The sequence below is a fragment of the Petromyzon marinus genome, chromosome 37 (genome assembly GCF_048934315.1).
Source record: "Petromyzon marinus isolate PM22_M1 ecotype Great Lakes invasive population chromosome 37, UKy_Petmar_22M1.pri1.0, whole genome shotgun sequence".
NCBI lineage: Eukaryota > Metazoa > Chordata > Hyperoartia > Petromyzontiformes > Petromyzontidae > Petromyzon > Petromyzon marinus.
Genome location: NC_133703.1, coordinates 21,716,007 through 21,729,551, shown reverse-complemented (window position 1 = coordinate 21,729,551; position 13,545 = coordinate 21,716,007). Strand labels below are relative to the sequence as shown.

The 13,545-nt window shown below is 55.9% G+C and overlaps 1 protein-coding gene and 1 long non-coding RNA gene across 6 annotated transcripts in view; one reads left to right on the top strand and one right to left on the bottom strand.

Annotated features, from left to right (window-relative positions):
* LOC142930195 (uncharacterized) overlaps positions 1-13,545 on the bottom strand; it is a 46,174-nt gene that overhangs the window by 11,052 nt on the left and 21,577 nt on the right. The gene's annotated exons all lie outside the window — the stretch shown is intronic.
* STXBP4 (syntaxin binding protein 4) overlaps positions 1-13,545 on the top strand; it is a 60,994-nt gene that overhangs the window by 45,582 nt on the left and 1,867 nt on the right. For all 5 annotated transcript variants that reach the window (XM_032967137.2, XM_032967134.2, XM_032967133.2 and 2 more), the window contains 16 exons: positions 275-360; positions 1,442-1,577; positions 2,693-2,837; positions 3,312-3,418; positions 3,539-3,659; positions 4,679-4,742; positions 4,995-5,065; positions 6,386-6,482; positions 6,939-7,066; positions 7,736-7,816; positions 8,813-8,878; positions 9,657-9,839; positions 10,157-10,273; positions 10,888-10,937; positions 12,153-12,298; positions 12,576-12,633. In XM_032967137.2, coding sequence (XP_032823028.1) covers positions 275-360; positions 1,442-1,577; positions 2,693-2,837; positions 3,312-3,418; positions 3,539-3,659; positions 4,679-4,742; positions 4,995-5,065; positions 6,386-6,482; positions 6,939-7,066; positions 7,736-7,816; positions 8,813-8,878; positions 9,657-9,839; positions 10,157-10,273; positions 10,888-10,937; positions 12,153-12,298; positions 12,576-12,633 — 1,656 coding nt within the window. The remainder of the gene's footprint in view (positions 1-274; positions 361-1,441; positions 1,578-2,692; positions 2,838-3,311; positions 3,419-3,538; positions 3,660-4,678; positions 4,743-4,994; positions 5,066-6,385; positions 6,483-6,938; positions 7,067-7,735; positions 7,817-8,812; positions 8,879-9,656; positions 9,840-10,156; positions 10,274-10,887; positions 10,938-12,152; positions 12,299-12,575; positions 12,634-13,545) is intronic.

Sequence of the window (13,545 nt, the reverse complement as noted above, 5' to 3'; positions counted from 1 at the left end):
CTTTGTAAAATATCAACCAAAAGCGTCCAAGCTTTGTGTCCGTGTGTCAAGTTAATTGGATTTTTAGCTTAAACGTCTTGGGGGAACTATGGTCAAAAAGGCATAACAATTGGCGGGTTACCCCATTTGTCAGTGATGGAGAATTCGGAATTTCCGTCCTCCTCCCACACGCGCAAATAAATTCACGAGGAACCGGAAGTGTGGTTCCCTAGAACCACGGCGTCTGGCATGCGTGTGATCGCTCGCTGGACATCCCCTTGCTTGTTGTGACCAGGAGAGAGTTTGCGGAGCTCCTGGAGAAGTACGCGAGTAACAGTGACGCCAGCTCAGCACACAGCTCCCCGACGCCGCCCACGTTAGGTGCCCGCCTGCTTCCCTCTCCCTGGACACACACACACACACGTGGTTTCACAAACAAAGACAAGGATCCCCCGTATAGCCTTAACAGACTATTGGGGCAAGTGCTGTTCGCGAGCACCTATGAAGGCCGGCACGGCACGAGAGGGGGGTTGGTGGCCAGCACCTCGCCCGGCCGCCTTTGTCTCCCTAGCGGCGATGTTTACACACCGCACCGGGCACTCATTTGATGCCGGATAATCACTGGTGTTGGTCGTGAGCAGGGACACACACACACACACACGCGCGCGTGGATACTCACGCCACCGTGTTAGTTGCAATAAGTTTCAAACAGCAGGCAAAAACGTGTAAAAAACACACCAGCCCTCTGTTGCATTATGCATTTCCTGAAGAAGTGCATTGTGGTTCTTGTTCTTATCTCACCATCAAAATTAGACAGCAGCTGTGATTCAATGGTAGGCAGCTGTTTTTGCCGGCTTCGTCCCCATTATGATTCATCAGCGCAGACAATACCGGTTCACAGTTGTCTATCACCGCTGATGTCGTCTGGTAACAGTTGCTCAAATTTATTGTGATCGTGACCAAAGGAAAGAGGACCACAATGCACTTCTTCAGGACCTGCCAACGGTTGTTTGCATAATGCACAGTGGCCGTGTGCTCTTCACACACGTTTGTGTTGTTGTTGTTGCTTTAAACTTGTGCTTTTCTGGCCTACACTGTTATTCCGTTGAGGCTGGTTCCCTCTTCGGTTACAGATTTGACTGTTGGTTGTGGGACCTGATGCAGGCAGTGATGAGAACGAAACCGGCACTAATTGGACACGTGTAGGATGGACAACAACAGGTGAGGTCTTCCTCTCCCGGAAAGAGAGGAAGACCTCACAGAGAATGACTTGACGATGATAACTTCACAAGAGATTGGTGCCAGAAAGATGTGACATGACTTAAGCATATTGGCACAAAGAAAGTGGAAATAAATTACGAAATGTCCAGTGGACACCTACAGCTTCTATCTGCCCATAGATCGTGATGATGATGATGATGTGGTCACGTGCTGCTGCCACCCCTGCCCGTCCACTGTGCAGGAAAGTTCCTAGACAGCACCTCGTCAGCTTCGTCGTCCCGATCTCCGAGTCCCCTGCTCAGCCCCAAGGACAGCCTGAGCCACACCTCGGGGGCGTTCCCGGCCTCGCGCGACTCGCGAGCCACCACGCCCAGCAGGTGCGCACGCACAAACAAAAACAAAGATCCCCCGTGTAGCCTTAATAGACTGGGGGGGCAAGTGCTGTTAGCGAGCACCTATGAAGGTCTGCACGGCACACGAGAGGGTGGGTGGCCAGCACCACGCCCGGCCGCCTTTGTCTCCTCGTGGCGATGTTTAAGATTCGTTCCAAGTGCTAATTTGAGTGTGAGACGACATAGGGGAGGCCCAGGTCCGGTTCAGATAATAGTCACTCGTGTTGGCCATGAGCGGGAATCGAACTTGGGTCGCCGGGTTCATAGTGCAGGACGCTAATCGCTGCGCCACCGCTTCCCACGCACAAGCACACACACACGCGTGCGCAGACGCAAGCGATCGCGATCGTCTTCGTCAATTTTCTCACCGCACCTCGTTGATTCTCATCGGGGTCTGCGAAACGGGTCTCAAAACAAGTCTCCCACTGCGTTGGTTTTACGTTTCGTCAGATGTGGACACGCACACATGCAGACACGCTCACCTTCCTCAGTCTCAGCTCATCTCTGATAATACATGGGCATTGTCTTTGAAACTGATTGGCCTACACCAGAGACAGCCTTCTTTATGGCCCAGTCTCACCAGTGTTCGACCAGAGAACGCCAAAAGGCGAACGCACAGAGCATGTTTGTGTGCATGTTTTTTCACATGTACGTGCGGTTATTGCAGACTTGATGCCTTGCAATACGGCATCTATTCGGCGTTTGAACATCTTAACACCTCCTGTTTTATTGCCAGAAGGGGTTAAAACCTATTTTTTTTCATCAATTTCATATGGGCAAAAAAGGTCCGATAGATAGAAACTCAAAGTGTATGAAATGTAAAATCTTAGAATTTTGCAGGCACACTGCATTATGGGTAAAACATATGGATAAAAAAATACATAAGTAGAAGGACCATTGCCCGAACCAGTCCCCTGTTATACATATCAGACGACGTACGCGCCACGTTTTGCTGACTGGTTTGCGTGGAGCACGTTCGGTTACCGGGGCTGCGCGGATACCGGAGCTGCGCAGTTACCGGGGCCGCGCGGCTCACGCGTCGATCGCTGGGCCCTAAGACACCACTCTAAAATCTGAGCGGGGGGTTCGTTTTCCCGCAGCCCACAGAGCGAGAGCGGCGCCATCCAGGTGATCTCCCTGGTCAGGACCTCGGGCCTGGGCATCACCCTCATGGGCGGCACGAACCGTCCTGACGGGCCCATGGTGTACGTGCAGGAGGTGCTGCCGGGCGGCGACTGCCACAAGGTCCGTCACGCTCGTTGTGCCGCGCCCGCTGTGCTCTCGCCACCGCCACGTCGCCGAGAGGCACAGTGAACCTGTACACCCTCCAGAAATGGCGCTCCAGAGTTCTCCACTTTGATCGTTGTCGTCATCATGTCATGATTTATCGACTGTGAGATGAAAGCCTCCACAAGACCATCGGACATCTCTCACGGTCGCATGATGATGCAGCAATCTATCCAGCTCCAGCACGCATGAGCAGATTTCATCGCTCGGTCTCCGCGATGGACGTCCTCTAGGGGGCGCGTTCCCTCTTGTGGTTGTCCACCCGAGTCATCACGACCGCCGGCTATTGTCCCTCCAGAAGGGGCATGTGAGGACAGGGGACCAGCGTTGTGAATTGCTGGGTGCAACCGGTGGTGACTCTGTAAGAAGGGCAGATTAGACTGGGCATCAGCGTGGACTGGGCATCAGCGTGCCGGTGTGTCCGCCCCGCAGGACGGGCGCGTGAGACCAGGGGATCAGCTCGTGGCCATCAACAAGGAGTCGCTCGTGGGCATCACTCACGAAGACGCCAAGGGGCTGCTGACTCGCACCAAGCTTCGGTGAGCTGCACCGCGGCACTCGGATAAAAACCGGAGAGCCGAGACAGCTCCGGGCGTGGAGACGTTGGCACCGTTGGAGACCCCATCCTCTTCCCCCATGTGTCGCCGTGCGCAATGCAGCACGGACGCCGGCGTGGAGATCGCGTTCATCCGAGGGAAGGGTCCCCCGTACTCGAGTGCCCTCCACAGCGTGGCGCTCTACTCCTCGCAGCCCGGCATCCCCAGCACGCAGCCCAAGCAGGTACAGCACAGGCAGGTGCAAGCCCAAGCAGGTGCAGCCCAGGCAGGTGCAAGCCCAGGCAGGTGCAGCCCTAACAGGTGCAGCCCAGGCAGGTGCAGCCCTAACAGGTGCAGCCCTAACAGGTGCAGCCCAGGCAGGTGCAGCCCTAACAGGTGCAGCCCTAACAGGTGCAGCCCAGGCAGGTGCAGCCCTAACAGGTGCAGCCCTAACAGGTGCAGCCCAGGCAGGTGCAGCCCTAACAGGTGCAGCCCTAACATGTGCAGCCCTAACAGGTGCAAGCCCAGGCAGGTGCAGCCCTAACAGGTGCAGCCCTAACAGGTGCAGCCCTAACATGTGCAGCCCAGGCAGGTGCAGCCCTAACAGGTGCAGCCCTAACAGGTGCAGCCCTAACAGGTGCAGCCCTAACAGGTGCAGCCCAGCAGGTGCAGCCCTAACAGGTGCAGCCCTAACAGGTGCAGCCCTAACAGGTGCAGCCCTAACAGGTGCAGCCCTAACAGGTGCAGCCCTAACAGGTGCAGCCCTAACAGGTGCAGCCCAGGCAGGTGCAGCCCTAACAGGTGCAGCCCTAACAGGTGCAGCCCAGGCAGGTGCAGCTCTAACAGGTGCAGCCCAGGAAGGTGCAGCCCAATGATTTACTGCTTGCCAGCTACTATCGACTAGTACTACTCACGTCTTTTTTCAAAATGGAGGCCCACCTTACAGGTGGTGGTTGAACATATTCCTGAGAGGTGCAGAAAGGATTCTTCTGTTTTTAATGACATCAAAAAGTACCGAAACAAACGCACGTGACATTTTCCTTAACTCTGTAAAAAGAAGTGTAGAGCCTGCAATGGAGAGCCCTGTGGGTTTGGAAGGTTTCCAGTTCTGTCTGTGGTCCACAGACCCTTGCTTAACAAGTGGTGTCACTGATGAGTTTTGTTCATAAATCAGTCACGATTTTGTCACCACTTTTGCTTCAGGGTGCCATCAGAGTTTAGAATGAGCTGTGGAATGATTTTCACGTCGTCGTGTCGTTGCAGGGAAATTCTCGGCAAGGCTTGGCGCCCATACCAGTCATCAACTCGGCAGGGTCCACACACGCAGGTATAGCATTCATGAAGAAAAAGACGTCACGGGGTGTTGTGGAAACTCCTGTTACCGAGCGCCGATTGCGGTTGTCACGGCACATCAGGGGACGGTGCAGCCAAGCGCTCACGCCCGGCTGCCTTTGTCTCGCCGGTGCTGACTTTTTGAAACACACCGCACCGGGTCCTAGTCATTGAAGGCCGGGCCGATGTGGCCACCTCTGTTGACGTGTTCTCCGGAGTGACGAACGAGCGCCCGTTTGTGTCACAGGGGGGCGGCACTTGAGCAGGAAGCTGTCGCTGGACCCACACGTGCGGCTCAAGGTGGACAAGCTGGAACTGGTGAGAAAGGGGTCCCACGGGTCCTCGCAGCTAAAACGAATCGGCCGCTCAAGTGTGTCCTACCTGGCGTGCGAGATTCCAGAGCTAGTGGCCTAACTCTCGTTCTGTGTAGCTCTGCAAGTGTGCTGCATTCTGCGCCTGTCTGTTCTCTTCTGTGTGCGTATGTGGGTGTGTGTGCGTGTGTGCGTGCGTGGGTGTGTGTGCGTGTGTGGGTGTGTGCGCGGGGAGCGGTAGTGTAGCGGTTAGCGTGCTGCGGTACGAAGCCGGCGCCCCGAGTTCGATTCCCGTTCACGGTAGACACCTGTGGCGATTATCTGAACCGGTCCTGGGCCTCCCCTAGGTGTTGGCCACCAATCCGCTAGTGTATTGTGCCAGCCTTCATAGGTGCTCGCTACGGGGGGTCTTTGTCTTTGTGCTGTATGTATGTGGAACTTCTTTTGCACCATACATAGCCAACTGTGGTAATTGGTGGTGCGGGGGAAGGATAAAAAAAGTAAACATAAAAGCAGTTCTAAAGAAATACGTGTTTAACATAGAGTTAAAAGTGCATAGCTCCAGTGGCTTCCAATATGGGAAGGAAGAGCGTTCCAGATGGCCGCAGAGGTGCACCTAAAAGCGTGCGATGGAGTAACCGTCTTTGTTCAAAAGCCAATGCGAGGATGACCGGAGTTTGCGTGATGATGGTCGATGCTCCTTGACAAGATGAGCTGCCTTGTTAAGTGTCTCGAGACGTGCGTGTGCGCTGCCTGGCTCCGCTGCTGATCGAGTGATGGCGTGGTGTGGTGACGTGGTGTGGTGACGTGACGTGGTGACGTGGTGACGTGACGTGGTGACGTGACGTGGTGTGGTGACGTGGTGTGGTGACGTGCTGTGGTGACGTGGTGTGGTGACGTGGTGTGGTGACGTGGTGTGGTCACGTGGTGTGGTCACGTGGTGTGGTGACGTGGTGTGGTGACGTGGTGTGGTGACGTGGTGTGGTGACGTGCTGTGGTGACGTGGTGTGGTGACGTGGTGTGGTGACGTGGTGACGTGACGTGGTGACGTGACGTGGTGTGGTGACGTGGTGAGGTGACGTGGTGACGTGGTAACGTGGCGGTGACGTGACGTGGCGTGGTGACGTGGTGTGGTGGCGTGGTGACGTGGCGTGGTGACGTGGCGTGGTGACGTGGTGACGTGACGTGGTGTGGTGACGTGGCGTGGTGACGTGGCGTGGTGACGTGGCGTGGTGACGTGGCGTGGTGACGTGGCGTGGTGACGTGGCGTGGTGACGTGGCGTGGTGACGTGGTGTGGTGACGTGCGGTGCCATCTCGCGGTGTCAGGCGCTGCGCTATCTGGGTGTGGAGGCACGGGAAGAGCAGCAGGAGGCACTCCGCGAAGCTCTGCAAGTGGATTCGCGCGGAACGGTCAAGTACGGAGGTGAGAAGCTCGCTCCCCTCCCAGTCTTGAGCCCACTTCCAGGCTGCATCTGTGCATTTCAATGTGTGGGTTTGTATGTGTGTTGAACTTGTTTCGCACCGTACGTAGCCAACCGTGCTCATCGGAGGTGCGGGTATGGGTGTGTATGGGGACCGGTAGTGTGCTGCTCTGCGCTACGAACCCGGGTGACCACAGTTTGACTCCCGCTCACAGTCAACACCAGTGACGATTAGCTGAACCGGCCCTGGGCCTCCCATAGGTCGACTCGGTCTCAAATGAGTACCTGGTGCGGTGTGTAGTAAACATCACCACTGGGGAGACAAAGGCGGTCGGGCGTGGTGCCGGCCACCCACCCCTGCCTCGTCTGCCGTGCCGGCCTTCACAGGTGCTCGCTGAACAGCGCTTGCCCCAACAGTCTGTTAAGGCTACACGGGAGGTCTTTGTCTTCGGTCGCAGATTTTGTGCGGGCAGCTCGCCAGGTGTTCTGCCTGCAGCTGGAGGAGATGGGGCCGGCTCAGGGCGCGGTGCTGGTCGGCACGAGCGAGCTGGCCGCCCTGCTGGAGCCGCTGTCCCCGCTCGGCCGGGTCAGAGACGCATGACGGGCGAGCGGCGCTCGTCACCGGGACGAACGCTTGCTCCGCGTGTTGTCGCGTCACCGTCACGCAAACCCCATCCCTCCCCCCTCCACCCCCACAAGAAGGCCTGGAGGGTGGTGCCCAGTACATACCAACATGTTGCGGTTTTACTTTCCAACACCCCGGTGTGCTGGACCAGTAACGGACTGGCACATTTCAGGTACGCGACAAACCTTACTAATTGGCCGTGTCGGGTGGTGGCGGGCTTGACGACACATTTATATTTACGCGCTCTACCCCCAAAACACCTTTACTATGAAGAATACAAACCTCACATTTGTCAATAACGCTGCGGCCGTTAAAAGTCAAAATATGCAACGCGACGTGTCGGGCAATGGCCCCGCCTGATGGCACGTGATGGACCGTCAACCGTATCAGAACTTAAACATCAACATGCCGAACAATGTAAGACAGGCTGCAGTAGTGCGATTGTGGCCATGCAGCCCGAACTATCGAGCGTGTAGTAAACCCACACACAGGAGTCGACGCTCCTTCCAACGCAGGAGGAGGAGGAACAGAAAACTGCACAAATTGTCTCTCATAAAGCCCTCTCGTTGTGGCCTAGAGCAGACTTCGACATTGACGTTTACCTCCGTTGTTTGCGTTTTGTGCGCGCAGGGCTTTGGCAGCGACGATGGGGAAGCGGAGCGCCTCAGGAGGGAGAGGGATGAAGCTCTCTTCGAGAACCACAGCCTCAAGGTGGGCCCGGAGCAGGCGCGACCGGACCGGGCGTGATCAGTCGATTCAATCCGTACAACAAGCTGCGTGCTTGTTGTACGGATTATATCGTATTCTTCGGTCGTCATCGTGATGACGACCGTTTGTGTTATGGTCGAAACGTCGTGAGAATTTTTTTATTGTTTTTATTATATTTTATTATTTTATTGTTTCCCTTCAACGTGACTTTTCCGAAAGAGCTAAGAATATGAATTACTGCAGTCACGAAAGCTTTAAATCAGGATTATATCGTGTTCATTTTTCCACCTCCCTCCCCACACCCATCTCCTCATGATGGTTTACCCCACACCCCTTCGCCCCTACCCTCCCCTCCCCCCACCCCGGGTTTTCTGTCCCCTTCCCCAGGAACGATCGACGCGTTACACCGAGCTTGCTTGGCTACCACAGGAAAAAACATGCCAAAAAATATAAAAGTATTTATTTAATTTTACCAGGCAAGGCCCACTGAGACTCGTATGGCTCTTTTATCACAAATGATAGCCCAACGAAGTGGCCTGTCATCACGTGGAAATTTATAGCAAGAGCCAAATGACCTCAGCGCACGTCGATTCTCAAATGTGGAGGGAAAAACCGGAGTACCGGGATCGAACCCACGATCTCCTATATACCAGGCGAGGTTGTGAACATCTCGCCGCTCATAATAAAGGTTTTTGGGTTAGATCGTGTAAGTATCGATGTGTCGTAACCCTCCACCACCCGACGCAGCCAGCAGCTCCCCGGTGTGTTGAAGAGTGAATCCACAACATTTACAATTTGAATACGACGTTTCGCTGGTAATTACGTCCAGCATCATTGGGCAATTTTCCATAATAGTGATGCAATCCACCTGCTTCTGGTGTTAAATAGAGCAAGATGACGTCATCACTGAACCAATCAGGGCCCTGCCCGAGTCATCCGCCTGTGCGGCCGGTGGTTCCGTGTACGCGTTGTGCTGACCGGGGCTTGCGCGTTCAACAGGCCCGGCTGAGCGAGGTCGAGCACTCGAGCAAGGATCTGCACGAGGAGCTGCAGAAGGCAAAACAGGTGAGGGCCACGGTGGGCCACAGGGCACGACCCACGGACACCAACCACTGGGCCGATCATTCGTAGATTCCCGCGGAGTTGGAGTGACATCAACACACGGCGCCGCCGCCACCACGGTCCTTCGCACTAGCAACAAGCGCCATTCGCCACTAAGTGGCGGGCACGTCACCACGTCGCTTGTGCCAGGCTACGTGCACGTTGAGGCCGCGTGAAGCGTCGAATGCCCGCCGGCAGGAGGTCACGGGGCAGACCCAGGTGCCACGGGTCGACTGACCGAGATGACCGAGATGACTGGCCGGTGCACCACCTGTGCCCCCTGCTGGGCCAACCAGCACCATCAGCACGAGCAGCACCAGCACCAGCCACGTGTTTGCTGTTGCAGAGTATTTGTGTTTACCCAGCAAATCCTTGGGAGGCTCCTTGCTAAATGTTTCATGGTCGGAGGCGACGATCGCTGCTGTGCGTTTCCCAATCAGAATCAGAATCTTTATTTTGGACTGGAGGAATCCGATGAGCCATGAAGCTCTTTTTCATAGCTCTCCGGTAGTTTGCGAGCAGATTTGGTGTGCGACAGCCTGCGCACAGTGGCCTGCTCTTCGAATGGTGTCACGTGGCTTCTAGACGTCGACCGAGAGACAGATGGGGGGCGGGGGCGTGCGGGGGGCGTGCGTATTTCACCATTCATTCGCCCGCAGCATTACCCAACGGCGGCCTGCCGGATTCGAATCGGCGAGCCGCGAACGCGCTGCCGCTGCCGGTCCGTGTCCGCCCCTCGCAGGAGGCGCAGGTGGCGCTGGAGGAGAGCCGCGCGCTGCGGAACCGCGTGCACCTGGCGGAGGTGGCGACGCGGCAGGCGCACAGCATGGAGCAGGACTACGAGGAGGTGGTGCGGCTCCTCGAGATCGAGCTGTCCGACGTCAAGGGCCAGCTCATCGACCTCGAGCGCAAGGAGGCCGCCAAGGTGCGCTGGCGCGAGCGGGCGGCTCCGGGGCGCCGGCGACACGAGAGGGAGAGAGGGAGAGAGAGGGAGAGAGAGGGAGGCCTCGCAGAGTCTCGTGACTCTTTTCGGGAGGGTCTTGACACGTCATGTTTTTTTTTCGGTAGCGACGAATGCTACGGTGATAATTGCAGTCGAATAATTTGCGGGCACTGTATTTTTCGCACTTGGCAAATTTGGACCGACGCTACGCGTGGGGCTGTTGTTGCCGTCGCTCTTGCGCATCGCAGCGACACCGAGCGATCTCGAAGCGTGCTCTCTCCGCTGCTGCACGCGTGCAGGACGAGGTGCTGGAGCTGAGGAAGAGAATCGCCGTGCTCGACTGCCAGCTGCGCAAGTCCGAGATGACGAGGAAAACCTTCGAGGTCTCCACTGACAAGCTGCTGCAGTTCGTGGAGGTGACCCTGCAGCAACGGCAAAATACCTCGGCGGCCTCGTGCACACACGAGCGCGCACGCTACGAACCCCGCGAGTTCCATTCCTGCTGGTGCTGGCCACCCATCCCGTCGTGCGCCGTACCGGCCTTCGTAGGTGCTCGCTAGCAGCACTTGCCCCAACAGCGTGTTAAGGCTACATGGGGGATCTTCGTCTTTGTTTGTCACATGAGGAAGCCTTGGCCTCCCTCTTGGCGTGCGAGAGAGAATGTGAGCGAGTGCTGTGGGGTGAGCGGCCGCGTGATTGTGTGCCAGCGTGCGCAGTGAGGAGCAGCCCGAGTTCAATTCCTGCTCACGACCAACACCAGTTACGTTTATCTGAACTGGTATTGGGCCTCTCCTAGATCGACTCAGCCTTAAATGAGTACCTGGTGTGTAAACATCAGCACCGGGGAGACGACTGCGGCTGGGTGCGGTGTGGCCACCCACCCCCCTCCTGTGCCGTTTTGGCCTTCATGGAAGTGCTCGCGAACAGCACTTGCCCCAACAGACCGTTAAGCCTATATGGGGGATTTTTGTATCTTTGTGTGTGTGTGGTCGCCATGGGCTGTTGCGTGTGGATTCTCCTTGCGCGTCAGACGGTGCAGGAGGTCCTGTCCAGTCTGGTCCCGGCGCAAGGACAGCTGGCGTGAGTATCCACGCACGCACGCACACACATACACACGCATACACACACACACTCACGCACACACGCACACACATACACACGCATACACACGCATGCACGCACACACATACACACGCACGCACACACGCACACACACACACGCGCACGCAGTCCAATCGGAGGGCGCATCTCGTCATTGACCAGAGGAATTGTCATCATGCAACCCTCCTCTCCATTGTATTGTCTCCACTCAAATTCACCATTTTATTCGAGAGTCTAATTGTTTTCGTGTGCCATTCATGATGTCCCTCTTGTTTGTTTCGTATCACCATTACACGCGTGCGTGCACGCGTTGCGTACATGGGGAGCCAGTGGCGTCGTGGTTAGCACACCTGTGCTATGCACCTGGTGACCCAGGTTAGATTACCGGCCATTGGCCAACACCTGAACTGGTTCAGGGTCCTCCCCCCCCCACCTCCAATTGACGCATCCTTAAAAATGCAATTTGTAACATTGCACGCATTTCGTGAAATAGACGAATAGGTGTTCAGACACAACGCGGGAGGCGTGAAGCCAGCCTCAAGAGTCTCTTGTACGCTCGTCGGTGGCAGGAATGCCGCCTTCAACTGCATCTTGGCGGGAGCTTTGACGCCGCGCGTTTGAATGTGCAAACGTCGCTCCTCGGTGGGGGGGACAAAGGCGACCTGGCGTGGCACTGGCCACACCACCCTCTCCGGCGCGGTGCTGGCCACACCACCCCCTCCGGCGTGGCGCTGGCCACACCACCCCCTCCGGCGTGGTGCTTGGCCACACCACCCCCTCCGGTGTGGTGCTGGCCACACCACCCCCTCCGGCGTGGCGCCGATCTGCGCTTGGTGTTCTTTCACAGTGGTCACCCCCACCAGAGTCCAGCCATTCCTGGGGGAGTGAGTGGGCATGCGTGGGGAGCCGTAGCGCAGCGGTTAGCGCTACGCTGCGCTACGAAGGCCGGCGCCCCGAGTTCGATCATCTGAACCTGTCCTGGGCCTCCCCTAGGTCGACTCAGCCTCGAATGAGTACTTGGTATGATGTGTAAACATCACCACTGGCGAGACAAAGGCAGCCGGGGCGTGGTACTGGCCACCCTCACCCTCATGTGCCGTGCGGGCTGTCATAGGTGCTTGCTGACGAGACTTGCACCCAACAGTCTGTTCAGTCTATACGGGGGAATCTTTTTTTTTGTGTGCATGTGTGCAGGCTGACGAGAGGCGAGACGGTGGGGGTGCATCACCTGTCCCCCGTGGTGTCGCGCGGAGTGCGGAACGGCACTGCCAGCTGCCTTGGCCTGGCGGCCGAGGCTCGGGAGATCAGCAAGTCCATTCGCGGGCTCATCGAGGCCGATTGTGAGTGTGGGCCACAGGGCACGACCCACGGACACCAACCACTGGGCCGATCGTTCATAGATTCATAAAGTGCCTTGTTCCAGGGCACTTTATGGCAATTACAGGATTGTGCATATGATAGTGGTTGAGATAAAGAGCGGGGTTATTAAAAGTGGTGGTGTAGTTCCGGTGACAGTGGATATGGGTGGGTTGTAGTAAAGTGTGTCCCAGAACAACCACCACCCAAATCAAATAGTATTTTGACTTTTTTGGTCCATGTGTTTATTTTTCTCCCCAGGTTTGCCATATGGCTGGGAAGAGGCCTACACAGCGGATGGCATCAAGTATTTTATAAAGTACGTGTAGCGAGTCGCCACACCTCACGATGCAGGAATAATAAAGGATTTAACAGCCCCTTTTGTGAATCTACTGCTGGATGGAACCCCTTCCTCGTGGCATGTCACCTCTTGCGGTTCAAACCTTCGTTTGAGAGGCCGCTGGCTAAGCTGCGTGGTCAGCAGCTGTTTATGGTAGAACACTGGCCATGGGGAAACAACGGCGTTTCACATCCTTAATTATTTCCCCAAAAACTCCACGGGTTCCACTTCACACGCTGCACTGAGCTACGAGCGGTTGGAGCGTCGTTTCGAAATTTCAGAGCAGCAAGCTGTAGTCGGTCCGCGATGTCCCCTCTCCATGTAATTAATCATGGGTGAGCTCACACCGGCTACAACACCATGAAGCTAAAATGTTAGCGGTGCAACGATTCACTCCATGGTGATTCGGTGAATTGTTGCAATTCACGCGGTGTTATTTCAGTTAAAGAATATATCTTTAGCCGTGTTTTTATATCTAGTTTACATTATTTATCCTTTTCTTGCTCTCGCTCGAACTGTTTTTCATCCATTTGTCTCATATATAACGTTAGCAAATTATTGCTTTGTACAAATCGCTAAAACGATTCGCACACACACACACACGTCGTTAGCCTTGAGTGTGAAACTTAAAAACAGAAATCGACAAATCGATGCCACGTTACAACCTACAAAGAGCAAGCGGAAAAAAAATACCACGGCTCGCGTTTAAGCGGAAGGATAAAGTGTACGAGAGCCGACGCTTCCACTTTGTCACGTGGCGCGGCGAGCACAGAGGAGTCTGGTTTAGTGTCACGCTCCGCCACCCGTGCCCGCAACCTCCAGAGCGCGGCACAACCCCCGGGTCACAATAATCGCGCTCGAGCCAGGAGTGCGATTGAGCTGGTGGTGACC